At 38.7% G+C, this 21,114-nt stretch overlaps 1 protein-coding gene across 5 annotated transcripts in view; it reads left to right on the forward strand.

The window, feature by feature from the left end:
- Positions 1–20,029, forward strand: part of Myo6 (myosin VI) — a 143,315-nt gene extending 123,286 nt beyond the window's left edge. Inside the window, exons 26-36 of one of the 5 annotated variants that reach the window (XM_059268288.1) lie at positions 173–381; positions 1,845–1,923; positions 3,407–3,567; positions 4,632–4,658; positions 5,053–5,082; positions 7,641–7,679; positions 10,156–10,259; positions 11,567–11,698; positions 14,864–14,890; positions 17,549–17,767; positions 18,283–20,029. In XM_059268288.1, coding sequence (XP_059124271.1) covers positions 173–381; positions 1,845–1,923; positions 3,407–3,567; positions 4,632–4,658; positions 5,053–5,082; positions 7,641–7,679; positions 10,156–10,259; positions 11,567–11,698; positions 14,864–14,890; positions 17,549–17,767; positions 18,283–18,482 — 1,227 coding nt within the window. In that variant the 3' untranslated portion in view covers positions 18,483–20,029. The remainder of the gene's footprint in view (positions 1–172; positions 382–1,844; positions 1,924–3,406; positions 3,568–4,631; positions 4,659–5,052; positions 5,083–7,640; positions 7,680–10,155; positions 10,260–11,566; positions 11,699–14,863; positions 14,891–17,548; positions 17,768–18,282) is intronic. The other 4 variants (XM_059268284.1, XM_059268285.1, XM_059268286.1 and 1 more) reach the window with 4 other exon arrangements.
- Positions 20,030–21,114: the final 1,085 nt, after the last annotated feature.

Genomic DNA, 21,114 nt, shown 5'->3' on the forward strand with positions numbered 1-21,114 from the left:
ATGGATTTGATGGCCAGTTTTTCCAGCTGTTGATATGTATCTTAGAGTTTGTTTTAAATGTGAAAACCCACAAAACATTGAATTTATCTTTGTGACCATTTTAAAGTGTACAGTCCACATTGCGCAGAGGACGGAACTTCTTAAGTACGTGTTTGTTATTTGGTTTTTTAAGTCCACCATGATGACGAGGGAACAAATACAGAAAGAGTATGACGCGCTGGTTAAGAGCTCAGAAGAGCTCCTCAGTGCGCTGCAGAAGAAGAAGCAGCAGCAGGAGGAGGCAGAGAGACTGAGGCGCATTCAAGAGGAGATGGAGAAAGAAAGGAAGAGGCGTGAAGAAGAGGAGCAGCGTCGGCACAAGGAGGAGGAGGAGAGGCGGATGTAAGGCATTTGCGTGTTCTGACTGGAAGTCTCCAGGGTGATGGATGATGGCTGTCCTAATACTGTATTCCTACTCAGATCAGAGGATTATGAATTTTTATTTATTTATATATATATATATATTTGTGACAGGGATTCAACATGTAGCCCAGGCTGGCCTGGAACTCTCATCCTCTTGCTCTAGCCTTCTGAGTGTGCGGTATACTTACACACCAACATGCCTGGTACAAATTGAACAATTTTACAATGAGTTTGAAAAAAATTTAATGCTCATTTTATATAGTTATATGAAACTGTTAACTACAGGTTGGATGTTCCTGACATGTAAATCTAAAAACTGAAAAAAAAAATCTAAAGTCTGAAAATTTTTTATTATGTTTGTGTGTGTGTGTGTGTGTGTGTGTGTGTGACTTCTTTGCCATGGTGTGTATATGGAAGTCAGAGAGCAACTTTGGGAGTTGGTACCCTCCTTCATCATGTGGTTTCTTGGGATTGATAGTATCACTCTTGGTGGCAAGTGCCTTTACCTTCTGAGCCATCTTGTTGGCCCTAAAGTCTGAGACTTTTTAAGTGATCGGTAGCACAAACACTTAATTTAATACAATCTAGCTTTATTTTCTTCCTTGGCTTTTGTAGGCAGGGTCTTTTAGCCCTGACTGATCTACATTTTGCTATATAAATGTATATAAATATAAAATAAGATACATAAATCGGGGTGTCCTCAAACTTGTGGCGATCCTCTTGCCATCACCTCCCAGTGCTGTGTCTATAGGCATGAGCCACCCTGCCCAGAAAATTTTATTTTGTTTAAAACATATTAACCGTACATATTAATGGGATTCATTTGCTACTAACATACATGTGTAGTGTGCATTTGATGTACCCACACACTCCTTTTCTCTTCCTCCCTGTCTCTTACCTGGCAAGCATTCTGCAGCGTCCCTGGAAATCACTACTCTACTTTCAGGTAGAGTTCTCTCTTTTCCTTAAGTTTCCCCATAAGAGAGAACACATAGTTCCTGTGTTTCCTGGCTTATTTCACTTAACACGATGTCCTCCACTTCTATCCATTTTGCTGTAGATGGCAGGATTTCATTCTTCATCCTCTGCTGTGCTCCTGGGCTAATTCTATATCCTAGTTATTGTGAAAACATGCTTCTGTTAACATAGGCATGCTGGTTGCCCTTTTATATGCCAACTTCGTTTCCTTGGGCTCTGAACTCATCGTTACCAAGTTAATCTAGAAGTGCTTTACATTATGGAAGATGATTGTATTTGCTTTATTTAAGAACTGTTTAGGAAAGTTAAACTTTATGGTATTTGAACCAAGTTGATGATGCATGTGGTTCGAGGCTGGCTTGGGTTCATCCTGCTCTCTGATGCTTGTTCGCGTCTAGCCTGTTTTGTCTTCTGATGGATTTCTCATAGTTAAAATTTTGAAGAGTTCTCTCTCCCATTCTTAGGAAACTTGAGATGGAAGCGAAGAGAAAACAAGAAGAGGAGGAAAGGAAGAAGAGGGAAGACGATGAGAAACGGATCCAGGTGTGTGCTCATTGGACTGTATTTCTATGAAATAGAATCCACAAGTAACGAAAAGACTGAAACAAACTGGCTGGCCAGAGTAGCTATCACTGGTTTACCTCAGGGGTTAAAGGCTAATTCTGAAGGGAGCGTGAGGTGGGGCTTTGGTGCTAGGGAAGTGAGTTCAAATCCAGGCTTCATCACTAACAGAAATGGAGACATTATATATCACAGTAAATTTCTCTTTGTAGAGTGGGGATAAATAATAGTTCTATTAAATGAGTTTTTACATGTTAAAGCTTATAGAACAATTCCTAGTTCAGTAAGCGTTAGTATTGTTACTGCATTGAGGGGAAATTCAGATAAGCATTCACTTAAATGTAACCTTGGGAACCAGAAAGCATTATGTTAAGTGAGGTAACTGAGGGTCAGGAAGACAATGTGTCCAGGTGGGACTAAGTGTGGGTTCAGGCCAGTAAACTAGAAAGGGGCCCTGAGACACGAAAAAGAGATGTTAAGGGATAGGGAAAGACAATGGAACGAAGTGGCAGGGAGAATACTGGGAGAGAGGGGGTGCAGGGGGAAAGAGGCCAGAGAGATGAGGTAGGGATGGAGAAGTCAACCCAAATGAAATATGTATAAAAATCCCACATGGAAATCTCTTACTTCAAAGTAATCCAAGTTAATCACAGAAAAAGGGGGTATCAATTTGAGAGCAGAGGAGACATGGAAGGAATTGGAAGGAGGGGGCATGGGAAGGTCTGGAGGGATGATAGGCAAGGGGGAAGTGATTCAATAATAGTAATAATAATAATAATAATAATAATAATAATAATAATAATAAAAAAATATATTTAAAAAATTAAAAACTTGCTTAAAAATAACGAGTGTGTTTTGCAGTGTTATTTTGTAACTATAAATAATAGTATGAATGAGTTAATCTTAAGATAGTCCTCAACTCCCAGTTTGGATTTTTGTTTTTTTTTTCTTTTCAAGACAGGGTTTCTCTGTGCAGTCCTGGCTGTCCTGGAACTGCTCTGTATACAGAGATCCACCGGCCTCTTCTTCCTAAGTGCTGGGATTAAAGGCCCGTGCCACTACCACCTGGCCCTCCACTCCCAGTTTTTAGAGTCCCATCTGAGAATGGTTGATCAGGTTTCTCTTGTCTGGCTTTCATAGTATATGCTTGTAAGTGGAACAACCATCATTTAGTCCTGCATCCTCTGCATATGTGTCGTTGTTAGCGGCCGATGCTCACGTGACACTGGGGATACTCGTGCTGTGGTCACAGAAAGGCGGAGCCCTGCAGCTTCATTTGGCTTTGGGGAAGTGAAGCATTAATGATAACACGGGGGGCGGCGGGCACCTTGTAAGAGTGAGAGACTTGTGTTTAAGCACTGTCTGTTAGTAGAGAATCTGGCCCGGGCCACTAAGCTTTCCTCTGTTTGAGGTAATAATTGTGAGGATGAAGAGCTCTTGCTAGGTGTGCCTTTCTGTGCTGCAGGCTGAGGTGGAGGCCCAGCTGGCCCGACAGCGGGAGGAGGAGTCCCAGCAGCAGGCCGTCCTGGCACAGGAGTGCAGGGACCGCGAGTTGGCCCTGCGCATCGCCCAGAACGAGTCTGAGCTCATCAGCGACGAGGCGCAGAGTGACCTGGCGCTCCGAAGGTACTGGGGCTCCGGGTCGACCCTGACTGGGCTTGCCTGAGCTTCCTGCTTCTCATCTCTATTGAAGAGGGCTAGGAGAGAGTCGTAGGTTTTAGGTTTGGACATATTTGAAGTAAAAACATTTTAAAATTAGTTGGGTACTTTTGTACTTAAACGAATGAAAGAATTGATTTTCCATTTAGTTATTGAACTGTTAAAACATAAAACCCTAGGTATCATTTAACGGTTGTTCTATTAAGAACAAAACTCAGCTTTATTTCTGAAGTTGTTTAAGGCCATTGTGTCCAGGGTAGAAGTTAGTTTCTAAATACTTGTTAAATACTGACATAGAAGTTAGAGACGATACTATAGTGCAGCTTAATACATATAAAGTCTTTGGTTTCCTAACACAAATTTGAAACAATACACCACATTCTTAACACTGCAGTGAGGTGCAGTTTACCCTCCCGTGCCTCAAAATAAGAACGATTCCTTTACAAGGAGGAAAGCCGATCTTACAGAATTATTTTAGTTCCTTAGATTCTGAATTATGTCTAGATACTATGGTGGAGTTTGGAGCAGTATGGAAGTTCTTAATATTTGGCGTCAAGTTACAGAAAAATTAATATTTCTCATTTAGGAACTTTAGAATATAGAAACAGTTATTTTGATTATTCGTTTAAAAAGGCAAAACAAATTTGTGAGGGGTATATGCTTTCTATATCCCAAGAGATGCGAATAGACATTGTAACCTTGGTTTTCAGACGTATCTGGGGTATATTAAATTATAACCACTAGATGGCGCTATTCGCTTGTAAAAGGAAAGGCAGCGCCATTCAGGTGGTTAGATTTTATATAGCTGCAAAGACGGTTTTCATTCATTTGTTATCACAAGTTTTTCCAGCATGTGATTATTTGAACAGCTTTGGAGTCTGAACTGTATATGAAAGTATATGACACTGTAAATGAGATGGCTAGGACTGTACACACAAAAGTGACTGTAATGATTATATAAATTATATATGTAATATATATGTATATACATGGCTTCTGCTGTACTAAACATTTCTTAGTTACTTTTCCAGCTTAAGTTCCTGTCCAGCAACTTCTAAGTAAGATTTGTTTGCACACATGTAATATGTTTTCCAATATCATCTTAATCCTTTACACTTACGATCCTTGATACAAACTGATAACTTCAAATCACGTGAAATTATAGAGACATCCAAATTTCTATTAATACCAAATCTCACAGCATATGAATGTCTGAATTTTCCAATCTTAATATATTTGCTCTTTAATTTTTTACTAATTCCATTAATTTATTATTTCACAATCCTTCCAATGACTATTTTAAAAACACATTAAAGTCTTAATGATCTTATGTAGATTAAATATAACTTGTAGTTTTAAATCAACGAGTAATTAGAACACAAATTTACCTAATCCAGATTTTTACAGTTCCGAGCTGGTGGTGATATTAACCAAAACATATTCTTTTCACAGAACTAATGGAGCAAGACCCCAAATGACACCGTATGTCATATCTCTTCGTCTCTTTAAAGATTGGGTTTATTTTTTGAGAAGTAGTTCCTTCCTTGGAGTAAATTTTAAATTGCTTCCTTTTATCAAAAGACAATGAAATATTTTTTTTTTCACTTTTTCATGCCTAAGGGAAGTGTTTGGTGCTCAGCCAGAATAGCTTCTGAAATTTTTTTCTGCTGTTGTTTCAACTTTAATACCAACTTGTTTTATGTGTTGTAAATTCACTCTAACATCTTTATAGCAGGTGTGGAAGAGTAAGAATAAGTAAAATAGTTTTCAGTGTATGTGGTGATTAATTCTACTAATACCTGAAGTGGGTCTCCATCTGAGGTTTATAGGTAACACTTCTTTCGTTGTAAGTTGCCTCACAGAGAGAGGCTCTTAATAACACTGGAAAATAACAGAACATACTGTACACATTTCAGGATATTTATACAACCTGAATTTTAACAGGGTTAAGCCAGTTCTCGACTGTATCGGACTGCAGCATCAAGAGCAGGTGTTTCATAAACAGCATGGACTGTGTCAACAGCTCCCTTGAAGACACATGGGCAGGAGAAAGGGCAGCCATTCACAGTGAAATGTTAATTATGGTGCTTGCATAGTTGCTATAGAAGACATGACCCATGATCAGATGTTTCTTCTTACATAGAGAATCCCCATGAATACTATAGCTAGAAATGCAAACTGATAGGAGACTGTCTCATGAGCTCCACTGCTACAGCGTCAAGGATGTTCCTCTCCAGACTGTCAAACAAAACTAGGCATAATCTATCCTCGGTTATACAATGTTTGCATCTGCATAAAAGCTGTGTATTAAAAAATAAAAATTGTGCATAGAAACTATGCAGAAATATGTTATTAACATCGAAAACAATTTGCATGTAAAATGTATTTTTTGTGTGTATGCTTCACTTTTATGTGTCCAGCATACATGTTGATCTTATGTGGGTCAGAGGACAGTTCCTGTGCAGGACACTTAAGTTCCTGACCCAACATCTCAACAGGCACCAGGACTGCAAACTTGCAGCATTGTTATTACATAAGCACCAACCAGAAATTCAGAATACATGCTGAGTGGCCACTGTCTACTCTCCCTCCATTAGAACAACTGCTTTATAGTTGTCATGTGAGCTTGTTAAGTCAACACTGTAATTAATGTCTAAGGTGAAGTTGCAAGCATTTGCAGGTAGCTCAGCACAGCCAGAAGGCGAAAGTACCTAGATGCCAGGGCCAGTCTGGCTCAGTGAATCGCCTGTAGTTGGTGTAGAACCTGGTGTAAAATTGGTGAGGATCAGGGAGAAGAGTGACTTGGTCGAAGTTGTGTCTTGGAGACATTTCTGTATGATCAACAGACCATGTGATAAGAGCTTTGAAAAGTGATTTGATTTTAGGAGAGATGGATGGTATATTGCTGAAAAGATAATTTTATTAGATTACATGTGCATAGTTCGTGGGTTTCCTCTTTGCTGGTCAGCTTCTGCAAGTTTAGTTTCTCCTACTGTGCTTGCTTGCACAACTCTCTACCAATACCAAGAGTTGCCAATGGTCAATATATACATTGGGATATATATATATATATATATAAAATTATATGTACACACATATTGTACACACACACACACACACACACACACACACACACACACACACACACTGAATGCAAAACCCTGCCCCCTAAGCAGAGTTCCAGCTCTTTGTAGGCATCTAGGAAACTGTACCCACAGCCAATTCATCCATCTTTTTAACTTGTGATTTTTATTTTTATTTTTTTACTGAAGTGCTTGTGGTTGCTAGAGTTGGACGAATAGAACATATATGAAAATGATTAATTATGAAGGGGAAAAAAGCAAAGGACAGGGATGAAATGAAATCAAGAAAGTGTCGGTTTCTTGAGCCCAATGAAACTGTCACTCTGCTTCACAGAATTAAGCAAATGCTCAGAAAAGACAGTCTCCTGAGTAATTAAAGAAATAGCAGCTTTTTCTTTTAGATGTACTTATCCTTGTAAGGTCAGACTGCATCAGGTATTTCGTTTAACAAGTGCTTGTATTGATTTTCTCCTTTTCTTTTTTAAATATACATTTTGATTTGGAACTGAAGATCTCTAGACTGTTATTCGAGCCTATCAGCTTGGTTTACCCCCATGAAGCTTTGTCTAACTCACAAAAACGCACTAAGCATCTTTGGTACAAAAATCCTTGTACAGCATCTGTATCCTGCCAAGTTTTCTGCATGCATTTAGAGCATGCTATTTATAGTCTGCACATAAAAAAATACCACCGAAACATGGCCCTCATGAAATTTTATCTGGAGGTTTTTGCACAGTGATAGAGATGTGTTCAAATAATTTTAAACTCAAAGATCTTGGCGTGTTTTATGGATAGAACTATGGGAAAGTATGTCATTAATAGATACCTTGCAAAGTAAAGTGTATAGTTACAGTATTGATAATATTAAAAATGAAGTACATTTTCATATATTTTAAGCAATTTATGTGATGTGCCTTATGTATAATTGTGTTATATTATCATTTTTTTTTCTTATAGGGAACAAATGGCCAAAGAAATGTCAGAAATTTTGAGTAGGTTAGTGCAGTGTGTTTACAGAAATAAATATTTACTACAAAAATCATATTTTTAATTTCCTTTTGATTATTTGGACTAGAACCTGTTGTATGAAATATGCCATGTAACATTTCTGTATGAGAAATAACATCCTAACACAGAAAGAAGCAACATTCTTCTAACCCATGTTTCTCACTGAGGACACAGTTGGCATTTGGGATGGGGCAAGTCTTCACTGGGGCTGGGTTGTGCTCTCAATCTCATCCCCATGGAATGAGTACTTTGGAACCCTCCCTGGGGATGGGAGCCACATAGGCTAGCTGAGGGGGATGTAAGTGTGTATGTTAAACATGAATACTAGTTTAAAATCCACTGGTGTAAAGTGAATTTCCAAATAAAATAACCATAATTTTTTTTTGGGGGGGGGGCGGTGGTTTGAGCCTAGCCTTTAATGGCTGTGCTATCTCTTCAGCCCTAGTCCATAGTTTTTTAAAAGTAAATTTGAATCAACACTATTCAGTCAACTTTAAATTTTCAAGATTAATTAAAGTGCTAAGTTAGTAGATCTTAAAAGTCAAGTAAATTCTATTACGATTCTAATGTTTATGTGATTGTCTTTATGGTAAGGCTAATCAGTAGATTATACATTTGTTTTACAATTTTAATAATACAGAGATGGGGAGGAGAGCATTTTCATGCATTAAGTTCATTTACTACTTCTAACTCCAAATATGTTTTTAGCAGGTTTAGTAATATGAATGAAAAGCTAGTGTTACATTTTATGCGATAATAATTTGAATTCAGTATTTTCTTCAGAATGTATCAAAGCACAATACACACATGTACACACACACATATGTATATACTGGTCTCTTCTATATATTTGACTATCAAACTATATATTATATAAGTTGACTTTATTTTCAAAACAAAAGAAAACAGAAAAACATAATAATTTTCAGTTACTGTCCTAGAAAGCATTCTTAAAAGATTAAGAGGAAAAAGTGATTTTTTTTCTTTTAGCCACTTTATTGGATGGCAGTTTAGAGATGTAGAAAAGAGCATTTTCATAAGCATTAAAAAATAAAGTACTAGTAAGAATAATAGTTCTTGCAGACACATAGCTGCTCTTTAAACAGTTTTTACTGTGTACTCATTGTACACATATGTGTTCCATAAGGACATTTTCACACAACTATCTATTGAGCATATTTCTGTCATATCCCACCCACTCTTTTATTTTGCCTGTCCCTCCTGTTAGTCCCTTTGTCCCCTAGACAGTTAAATGTCTACTTCCATTTCATAGATACATACATGATTTTATTTATCTGTATAAAACTCAGAAATCAAAAATAAGAGAAAATGTGAGATTTATCTTTCTGAGACCGACAATGTGATAATGTGATTATTTCCAGTCACATACATTTTCCTGCAAATCCTGACATAATTTGGTTCTATTGTTGGACGCCTAGTTTTGCTCTGGAGCTCACACTTGACTCTTAGGGCTTAGGGTTAGGAATGAAAAGCTATACGCAAAATTGTCAGTTATACAACTTGGTAGAAATGCAGATTCTGCGGAAAAACAGATGTCAATCATAAAATGAAGGAAGGTATACTAGTACCTGTTCTTCATCAGTCGCTCCTACATATATGATGGTCACTGTGTCAAAGCGTTTTAACTGTGTAGCAAGAAATATGCCATTTTATCACCCAAAATATACACATAGGCCTTTAAAAGAGGCAAAGATATCTTACTTCATTTTAAGTTTAATAGTAAAAGTGTAATTTCTATCACCTCAGGAAAAGGTGATATCTTTTCTTTTAATTTTTTTTTTATTTTGTTGAAAATAGATTTTGTTTTTCAAATAATATATCCTGATTTACAGCGTTCCCTTTCTCTACTCCTCCGGTTCCTCCCCACCTCCCCTCTCACCGGATCCTTTCTGTCTTTCATTAGAAAACAGATAGGTTCCTAGGGGATCATAATAAAATAAAATATAATGTAATATAATGTGATAAAACAAGCACATCGAGTAGGACAAAACAAATAAGCAGAAGGAAAAGAGCTCAAGACAAGACACAAAAAGGATGTTGTATTTTCAAAGATGGTTTTCCAATAATGTCAGTCACGCAGTATCTCTATCTCGGCCAGTTTGCAAGGATGGCTATTCTTTCAAAATGTAAAATGGTGAGAGATGAGCACATGCTCTCAGGAAGCTTGCCTTCATTGTCCTTTTTAAGAGGGAGGTTTTCCAGGTAGAAGATGGTAAGGGTGGGGTGGGGCTTACTTGTGTGATACCCAAGAGGCGGGATTTTAGCTCCTCAGCGTTTATTTACCATAACATCTGTGTTCCTTCTTTTCATGTTTTGAAATCTGATGTGTTTAACCTCTTTCTTGGTTACATTGAGCTTACAATAAATCATGAAGCTTGACTCTGAGTGCCTGATCCTTAGTCAGTATATTTCTTGTTTAAATATGTAAAATTTATGATTACAGAGGTCCTGCTGTACAAGCTACCAAGGCAGCTGCTGGTACTAAGAAACACGATCTTAGTAAATGGAAATATGCAGAACTACGTGATACTATCAATACTTCTTGTGGTGAGTGCAGGGAGAAGAGGAAGAGGAGGGGTCTATACCAATGCCAATAAGATAAATCCCTAGACTAGAGTGTGTGCATGTGCATACGTGTGTGTGTGTGTGTGTGTGTGTGTGTGTGTGTGTGCAAAGTACCTATGCCAGTATATTTGTTATTCTTTGTTCCCTTGAAAATGAAGACATAGTTTAGTCACAAAATCAAAAGAAAGATAAGTATTCTAGTTTCTTTCCTGTTGCTGTGATAAAATACCCTGACAAAAAGGAAGTCAGGGGAGAAAGGGTTTATTGTTGCTTGTAATTCCAGGTAACAGTCCATCAGAATACAGGACAAGGAGGCTAAAGCAGCTGGTATCACACCCACCGTCAGGAGCAGAAAGAATAAATGTGCACACTGTAGTTGTCTGGCTTGTTCACTGTTACAGAGTCCTGGTGCAAACCTAGGGGATGCTGCTGACCATGATGGGCTGCACCTTCTCACATCAGCTAACACAGTCAGGACAGTCTCCCATAGACATGTCCACAGACAGACTAGCCTGATCTAGACTGTGTCTCTTTGAGACTCTTCCCAGAAGATTCTAGATTATCTCAGGTGGACAATTAAAACTAGCCATCCCAGCATGATTATTGAATTAAATGCATTTGCCCATTTCTTACCTAGGTCACAGAAAAGGAACAAATAAAAATTATGACTCGGGCTATATTAGTGATTGGTTCTTCTAATGCTAATCATAATGGCTAAATAGTTGGCTATCTGGATCTTTTCTATGAAATCAGAGTAATAAATAACAATGTAACCATTCCTTTTTTAATCTTGCTTCCCCCTGCCCCCCCCTCCCCCCCCCCCCCCGCAGAAGAACAGTTCATATGAGAGACTATCCAGAGCCTCACACAGTTAGAGTCTTGTTTAAACCACAGTGTTTAAGGTCAGGGCACTGACTAGTTAGATGGGGAGCTCTTGCTATGTTCCTGTCCTCTGAGAACAGCATCTTATAAATGTGAAAATATGGTGCATTTAACTCTTGCTTGTATTTGAACACATTTCTTCCTTTTAAAAACCTTTCTGATTCTATTTCTTCATATAAAAAATACCTATTTAGTTTAGAGTTCTTGAGGTGAACAAATGATATAGGATAGTAATAATGTGTAATTAATAATCTGTAAATGTGAAAGACTGAAATGTTTACTTTTCACTCACTTTTTATCTTGTACTGTAAACTAAAAACCTGTTATATACACCTGTTTATGCTATGGAATAATTATGTCAGATGAATCATTTAGAATGTTCATTTTTCTTTCTATGTAATCAATAGACATCGAGCTCCTGGCAGCGTGCAGAGAAGAATTTCACAGGAGACTGAAAGTGTATCATGCTTGGAAATCCAAGAACAAGAAGAGAAATACTGAAACAGAGCAGCGTGCTCCCAAGTCTGTTACTGATTATGGTAAAAACAAATCTGTACTTTTCAATGTTCCAAGTATATTATATATAAATGCATGTAGCTATACATGATTTTTTGAGTAAAAAGTCAACATAAATTTCTCATATTGTGACCTAGTGAACATGATACAACTATGATGACCTGTCTTATAAGAAGTTATACAATACTAAGTACATAGTTCTACACATAAACATGTAAGCACACACATCAGTATTATGTGTGGAGGGCTGGTGATATGCTGGGACCAGTGTTTGCCTGGCATGTGCTGTTCTCAACATAGCAAAAAGTCTAAACCAATAAAATGCTTACATGTGAAAATGTCAAGGTTACTATTTACTATGATCAGTTTATTCTGGATGTCCATGAGCTTACATATGAAAATTAGCATTTTTATATTGTTAACCAGGGTCTCATTTTGAAATTTAATCTAGCTCAGTTTTTAGAGTAGTTCTTCAAATAACTAAATATACTTATATTTTTAATATGGAGATATGCATCCCTTCTGGCGCCTTCATGGGATAATGGCCTAGTAAGGAAAGAATTGGTTCTTGTTCTCCACTGCCATGCTGATTGTCTTATTTAAAAAAAGGTTCACTGAAAATTTTATTTTATACTCCTGTGAGTTTTGCCCAGATGCAGGAAACCACGTGTTCACTTGAGCCAGAAAGTGGACAGTGCAGGCTCACCAGGGCGTGGCAGACTGTCACGATGGCTCAGATGACCTGCAATGTGAGCTACATCTTCAGTTTTTAAACAAGGTTTATTTTTGTCTTGTGTATGGGTGTTTTTCCTGGATGTATGTGTGTGCACCACAGGTGTGCAGGCCAGAAGAAGGTCTTGGATCCCCTGGAACTGGAGTTACAGCTGGTTCTTAGTTGCTGTGTGGGCTGGGCATTGAACCTGGGTCCGCTCAAAGAGCAGCCCATGCTCTTAACCACTGAGGCATCTCTTCAGCCCCAGTTTTTTAAAATTTAGAACAGTAACTGGAATTTCATTTGTCACCTTGATACTTTTATACCATCATAATTTTTCTTAATTCAGATTAGCATCAAAGTCAACACTTGACCTTGTGGTTTAGCAATGTATTGAGCTTGAGTTCTTGCGTGTCGTTTTAAATTCTCACTGCTTTCCAGGGAAATAAATGCAACATTTAATCAAATTCAGTTAAATGGTAAGACCTCAGTGCTTCTCAGTTGTTGCAAAGAGTTATTGAGGTCAGTATTGTTGATAAGGGAGACAGTGCTGGTGACTGACTGTTCAGGGTCTGTTTTTGGCAAATTTTAATAGGATGAGGGCATGGGGATCATCTAGAGCTGAGATATGGTCAGCTTTGAAAGGTTGAATGAACAGTGAGTTCAAAACTCTCCTTCAACTTTTCTCTGTATTGGAAAAGACAGCATGGCTCTATGACCTGTTCATGGTTTATGTATTAAGATTTTGCCACAAATAATGTTTGTTTTGTATATACCCCCCCCACACACACATAAGAAAAGCAATGGGCTCTTCCTTTAGCTCTACTCTTCTTCGCTGTAAACATTTTATGATCACCTTTACCTTGACAGATTTTCACTGTCTTGTAAAATGCACACGTCTGAGTAAGGACACCACAAATGAAGGGGGTTTTGAATTGAACTTTGCTACTTTTATTTTTAATCTACTTTTGTTCCCAAATGGAGCAAATAACATCTTGCTGCTGTGAGTACAGTATTAGGTCAGGGAAATTTTTTTTTTATTTTATAATTTAATTTAATTTTACATATCAGCCATGGATTCCCCTGTCCTCCCTCCTCCGCCCCCCCCTCCCGCCCCCCTCACCTTTCCCCCAGCCCACCCCCCATTCCCACCTCCTCCAGGGCAAAGCCTCCCCCGAGGACTGAGATCAACTTGGTGGACTCAGTCCAGGCAGGTCCAGTCCCCTCCTCCCAGGCTGAGCCAAGTGTCCCTGCATAGGCCCCAGGTTTCAAACAGCCAACTCATGCAATGAGCACAGGACCCAGTGCCACTGCCTGGATGCCTCCCAAACAGTTCAAGCCAATCAACTGTCTCACTTATCCAGAGGGCCTGATCCAGCTGGGGGCTCCTCAGCTATTGGTTCAGAGTTCATGTGTTTCCATTAGTTTGGCTATTTGTCCCTGTGCTTTTTCCAATCTTGATCTCAACAATTCTCGCTCATACAATCTAGTTCAGAGAAATTTCTTAAGAGTCCTATCCAGGAGTAAAAGCAAACAAGAATTTTATACACCTACAATCAATATATTAGCATTCAGAAAATTTTTGGAACTAAAATCTACTTCTGCCTGTAAAGTATGTATCATCTTTTCTCTGTGTATTTTTCTCATATAAAATTCAGTCTGACACAGGAATGTTGCTGAAAGGAGGGGCGAGAGGTGTCAGGGTTAGGTCATAGGTCAATGGAGAAGATTCTGTGCTGTGTAGGCTTTGTATTTAGATGTTTTGAAATTCATTTGAAAATGTGAAATGAGGACACTTTATAATTCACAAAAACAAAACTTGATGTCATAGAGTATAAGAGTAATATATTGATAAACTTTGGTAAGTTTTACAGCAATGAATAAGGAGCATTAGTCCCCTTTCCTGGGCTGACTGATAATGCTCATCTCATTTATCACACAAAGAGATTTTCACAAATAATTTTGGATAGTGGCAAATCGCCTAGTGAGTATTTATAATTGATTCAAACCATGATTTTGAAAATCATTTAATCCAAGTTTCTAAAATAAAATACATAAGTTTAAGATTTAAGAAATTTGAAGAAATTAGAATATATTGACTATCTGAAAACAGCACTGTTCATTATTATTAGTTAGATTTTTATGTCCTAAAATTATAAATGTAGTAAAATTTTAAAATTTTTGTACTCTTCACCTGTGCCTCAAACAGAATTTCATAAAATATAATTAATTATTTATGTAGCTTCCCTCCCTCCCTCTCCTCATTTCTTTCTTTCTTCTATGCTTTCTAAAGCAATTTTTAAAAATCAGAGCACCATGTATGTATAGACCAGTCTTTGAGTTCTTTGCTACTGATAGAATATTTGCATGTTGGTCACCACCTCAATTGATGGGACAGATTTATAAATTAGAAAAATGCTCATTCAACAGCTTTGGCATTGTTATCTTTTCCTCAACATACAATATTTGTTCACAGATTTTGCGCCATTTTTGAACAATTCACGTAAGTCAATGGGTGGTAACTCATGAGCTAACTGGAAGAGGGGTTAACATACTCTATAGAGCACTAACTTTCTGCCAAGCATCGTTTTGCTACGTTGTAAGTGGAGTTGTAGTATATTAAAGACACCTGCCTACATTACGATATATCTTAACTTGAGATATGATACATTTTCTCAGATCAATCCAAAACATGTGTGCAGAACAATGATTGACTGAATGATGGTATCCTCTGCCAAATTTCATGCATTTGAAACTGGGTGTGTATACCACTTACTGTAGCAAAATGCTGTCTTCACTTCCCAGCTGACCTTCTAGAAGAAAGACTAACTCTTAGGTGCTGGTTGCAGATGCTGCGCTGTGATGGTACCTGTGTTTCTGTCCAAGGAGATTTGAGTTCTTTGTAGTAATATGCACAAATTTAATAATGACTCCTACAGGAAGAGGGAGATAACTTCCTGTGATGCCCATTTTCTTCCATACCTTAGAAACTTTGGACCACTTTTACCTATAGTAAGTTCCTAGAGTTGAGCAGTTATATTCATTCGCCAGCCTGTTGGGCCTGATTTTTCTAAGCGCTACTTATAATTTATATTTTTGTTTTGTTGTTTGAAGCATCGTCTCACTGTTAGCGATCTCAGACTGGCCTCAGCTTTCCAAGTGCCAGGGCTTATTTCTTTCCCTCCGACTTTTAAAGTGAGCATGGTTGGAGGAAAGCAAACTGTTGAAAAGATTGGTGGCAAGATTTAATGTCTGGTGTTTTTAACTTAACCGAAGTGCCTCGCTCTTTTCAGTAAAATTTAAGTCTCTTGTTACTAGAAAAGGCTATCAAAAAGTTTAGTTTTTTAATTTTACTCATCGTATTAACTTCAGGAGGCAGTTATCTTAGAAAATACGTTAGCGAATAGAGACGGTCAATGCCCTAGTAAATTTCCAATCACTCATTTACTACCCAGAAGGGTTGGTGTTTTCAAAGTATTTATTATTTAATTTTTGAGGTGGGAGGTCTACTTCTGTAGCCCTGGTTGGCCTAAAGCCAGTGTTTCTAAACTTCAAGTGTGATCACTGAGTCGCCAAGAACAATGGACAGACCAGGAAGGGAACACAAACCCATCTTGATTTCTGTGCTGAAGGCCATGCGGGTCCTAATGTCTCTAACAAAATTGGCCCCTCATTCTTTCGCAGGCACGTGTGGCCTTCTTACGTGCTTTTTTGCTTTTTCTGATTTGCAAATAAATAAATCTAACTTTCCATAAGCTGTTGCTGTTTCTTGGGGCAAAAACTAGAGCAGGAGTATTTTCATCCTCTTGGTGTTTTTGCAAGTTCTCAGAAAAGCCATGTGGCTGTGCATGGTTTTTATGTGTTGTCTACTCTTTCCCGGATGCTCTTTGATTTTCATACTGAGGTTCTTAGGACTGCAGTAAATTGTTGTTCTACTTTCAAAGCTAAGATATAAAGCATGTAAACAGCCTCGCCTGAGTTATTCTGCCCAGAATGTGAAGCCATTGCTCTAGGAAAGTGTTTACATTTGCACACTAAATAAAAGCCCAGTCATTCAGTGCTGAATTGAGCAAGGCTTAGAACTAGTTAAAAAGGAAGAAGTTTTTCTTTCTATTGGCAAGGAAACCCATATAGGATATACATTCCACTTATTTCAGTGGGTTTTCTGCAAGAGAAATCTCATTTCAAAGAGAAATTTTTGAGGAAAGGGTCATACTTACTGCTATAGGTAGAGTTTTTTGGGGGGCAGGTTTCTCTCAATACTGTTATCTGTGCTATCTTGGCCTTTAAAAAACCCAAAGTAAGTAAAAAAGAAAAATTTTGAATGGATTTTTCTTTTTGAGGAAAATATAATTAAGTGAACAATCTTTCTAATTTTAAAATTGTTATTTACTTAGTTTTAAGTACTCAAATATAAGTTATTCTTCAACTTTAACTTGAAATCCTGTAGGAAAAATAATACTAGACTGCTTGCCTGGTATGTGAATTAATTTGGGGTTACTGATAAGTCATTTGTGGGAATCTGGTAAGGGCTTTGTTGCCTCTGGTGGCGGTAGTGGTGGTGGCGGCGGCGGTGGCAGCGGCGGCGGCGGTGGCAGCGGCGGCGGCGGCGGCGGCAGCGACACGTGTCTGTGTGTGTGTATGTGTACCATACTTTTGTGTGTGCACAATGCTTTAGCATGTGTAGTGTGCATGTACACAATGATTGAGTGTGTATACCATGTATGCACAATGCTTGAATGTGTGTATGTATGCCATGTGTGTACATAATGTGTAAATGTGTATGTGTACCATGTGTGTGCACAATACTTGAGTGTGTGTACTGTGCATGTGCCCATGCCTGGCTATGTATGTATATATACATGTGTGCACAATAATTGAGTATATGTGTGTGCACTGTGCATATGCACAGTGCTTGGGCATGTATATGAATGCATGCACATTCATAGTGCCAAGAAACATCATTTGGCAAAGACAATTCTAAGAAATCCTACTCTGAATTTGATTCATTAATAGGCAGCTAATACTGACATTTTAAATTTCCTTGTAGGAACCTCTGTTCTCCCCTCCCCGCTTTAAAATTCTTGGTGTATTTTAGGAATGATGTCTGTTTTCTTTTCCCACGGGCGGCTGGTGTAACATTGCCTGTTCTGTGTAATAGCTCAGCAGAACCCTGCAGCTCAGCTTCCTGCCAGGCAGCAGGAGATTGAGATGAACCGACAGCAGCGTTTCTTCCGCATCCCGTTCATCCGCCCGGCTGACCAGTACAAAGACCCTCAGAGCAAGAAAAAGGGCTGGTGGTATGCCCATTTCGACGGACCGTGGATTGCTCGGCAGATGGAACTCCACCCTGACAAGCCACCCATCCTTCTTGTAGCTGGTGTGTATAATTCACAGGAAAAAAAAATCAAACCAAAAAGGATGATAAAGCCTTGGATGAAACATTCTAATATATAATGCAATAAGTCAGTCACTGGGTTTCAGAGTTGAGTGACAGAGCGTTGCAGTTCGAATTGCAGTTCTGGTTGACGGAAGATTAACTCACTGATTTACAAAGCAAAATTGTTTTTATGCCTGTTTAGAAGAACATAAAAGTATGTTCTAAGAACTTGTCATTGGTGTTTAATTCCATCTCTAGTTTTATACTGGCTTTGAGGGCTCACAGAATTCGTATTAACCCTGATGACTTCTTTGATCAATGGTGGAGTTTATAAGTTTTGAGAACCCTTAGTAGGGGCAAATTTAAGTGATTTCTGGAGAACTTAATAAGATTTCCATCCTAGAGAAATAGTTACAGGCTTTCAAATCTGTGAGAATTGTTAGGTGTTCCAGGAATAGCACTCATAAAAATGCTGTGCAAAGAGATGGTAATTTTGTGATGTCTCCTGTCTGCAGGCAAGGATGACATGGAGATGTGTGAGTTGAATCTCGAGGAGACGGGTCTGACTCGGAAGCGTGGTGCTGAGATCTTGCCCAGACAGTTTGAAGAGATCTGGGAGCGCTGTGGAGGCATCCAGTACCTTCAGAGCGCCATCGAGAGCAGGCAGGCCCGGCCCACCTATGCCACGGCCATGCTGCAGAACCTGCTCAAGTAGACCACAGGCTCCCAGCCTTGCCCTGGCCCACAGGCAGGGAGGTGATCAGAAGGCTCACCATATCCTTGCTCCTGGTAGAACGCCTTATGCAAAGTGAACAGGTTTTTATTAATCATGGAGTTTGTTAATTTGTTCAAGGTTAATTAAGGTTGAGGTAGTGGATTCAGGACCAAAAAAGAGAATAGCCCTGATCCCAGCAGTGACTCGCACCTCTGGCTGTTCTCATGCCTTCTGCACGGGGACAGAGTCCATACTTCTCACTCTCTGCACACTGATTACCTTAAGTCCATGGTGATTATTGTCAAGGATGAGCCTTTTTTTAAATTTCAAAATATTTAATTTTTTAAAAGAATGACACAGTGCCTTTATAACTGGGGTAATGAAATCTTAGCTTAATTTTGTGCAAGAATTAAGGTACTTAAAAATGATTAAGGCACAGAAGTTTTGGGTCTAAAAGTTGCATTTTGTCTGCTTTCTCAGAAATCCATGGAAATGGATTTACCTCTTCCTGCAGTGTGCTTAGCCTGAGTGAAGCCCGAGTTCTAGATTCTGGAAAGAGCCTTAATGTATAGAATGTATTACATGCAGAAGAGGTGCTGGGCTTATGCAGCATCGACGTAGGGCGCTTTTCGCCAAGCTCTGTGTTCCTCTTGGAATCTTCTACTAAAAGCAATGCAGATCATTTGAATGACTGGAAGTTCTGATACAGCTTTGTTTCGTTTTGAAAGGGGGTACAGGGTGAGGTGGTGCTGTGACCTTACTGGACCAAATTCAAATCCTGTCCCCACCCCATCTCAACTGTAATTTTTCAGTTCAAACCTTGTCCAAGTTATCTCCTGTGATTTAAGCTGGTGTACTGCTTCAGACTTTTCTCGTCCCTGTCCCTTTTCGGGGCATCTGTTTTGGTCTTTGAAATGTGGTAATTGTAGGGCTGTTTTGTAAACTTGGTAACTCAGAAGCCCTTGTACCGAGGCAGGGCTTGTTTCATGCTGCAGGCGGTTTTTAAAACACTCCTTCTGTGTGCTGTTGGTCCTGATCAGATGTCAGCAGCTGGAGCTGATATTTATGACTTTAATATTAGGAACTTAGAGACAAAACTACATCAAGGAGTTATGGTGATGCCCAAAGGAGCCTTTGTTTGTATTTTAGAATAAAAGTAGAAAGTAAAATTATTCTTTACACTCCCTTCGTTTTTAAATACCCTAACCTTTGAAATTTCAGGGGGGTTTTTTTCTTTAGAAAGATACCTCAGTTAGGAAATATCTACCAGCTGATGAGATTAATGTGTAGCAGCTGCAGATTCTGTTGTCACATGCTCCTCTCAAAATGTCTTAGTACTGAAGTACTTATTTATTATGATGCTGTGGAAATGATTGTTCTGTGTTAAGGAAGTTAAATGGCCCTATCTATACTAATAACTGAAAATGTGAATGGGGTTTTCTTCTGGAGCTTGTCTTACTGCTTAGACTCATACAGCATTCGGTCATTTGGTGATTGGTGGCAGAAGGTGTAGTTCCTGAAATAAACAACCTATTTTTTCTCTTTCATCTCTCCCCTGTGATTGGTGTCTTTATTTATGCAGGATAGCAAATAAGCTTTTATTTTCTAATCATCAATGAGTAGTATAGTCTTTGAAAAAAATCTGGGGGCCTAATTGATTGTTAGTGACTTGTCAGCTCAGCACTATTTTCTGAAGCACTTTTATGTATCTTCTGGATCCGTAAATTAGCACTAGATGAAAAATTAATCAAAAAGTGGAAATTATGACAGAATTTAAAAATTTAAAAAAATGTATGGGAAATAAAGGACAGCAAAACATTGTTGAAAGGTGTTTTTTTTGTGTGTGTGGATTTTGACTTTGGTAATTCTACAGTTAACTGTCAAACCGTTTTCTTCCTAATTATGTCACCCAGCTGTCCTACAATTTTTCTGTTTCAAGTGGTCTCCTGAGTTAATTTTGCCAAGCAGGAGAACTGCCCTAGTTCAGGCAGGCCTTGAGCCTTCTACATGTCATAGCATAGCACTCAGATCCTTCCAGACAAACTTCAGGACATCATTTTTGGGGACACAGCAGAAACGATGTTCTGTGAGATGCCAATCCAGCATCTCTTCTAGGTTTTGTAGGTTCAGATCCACAAAGGCTGTGCAAGAACTGGGGTTACCCAAGTCAACTAACTCCTATTTCAATCAACCATTTAAAATGATAACTTTAAACCCGTATGCTACACATGAAGAAATAATTCCTCTAATGCTTTTCAGTTCCAGTTTCTTCCAGAGTGTGTACATTTTAATAGAATGTGAAACAATACTGGCAGGTGTTTCCCTGTTTGATTCAGTTGTGACACAGTGTCCAAGGCCAGCAGCACAGATGAGATGTGTGTTAGGAGGGAGCTGTGCTCTCAGCAAGAACAGGAAGTTTCTAGAGCCCTGGTGTGTTCAGAAGCTGCAGCCCCTTCACTGTCAGGGAGTCAACACCTGTACAGGACTATGCAAAGAAGTAAAATGACTGAGAGCAGCCTGCCCTACAGGGTTCTGGTGAAACAGGGTCTCACTCTGGCCTGGATAAATGTCTTTCCAGGCCAGTGAACCCTCCTGTTTCACAAGTAACCACAGCTTAAGGCAAGACAAGGAG

The sequence above is a fragment of the Peromyscus eremicus genome, chromosome 7 (genome assembly GCF_949786415.1).
Source record: "Peromyscus eremicus chromosome 7, PerEre_H2_v1, whole genome shotgun sequence".
NCBI lineage: Eukaryota > Metazoa > Chordata > Mammalia > Rodentia > Cricetidae > Peromyscus > Peromyscus eremicus.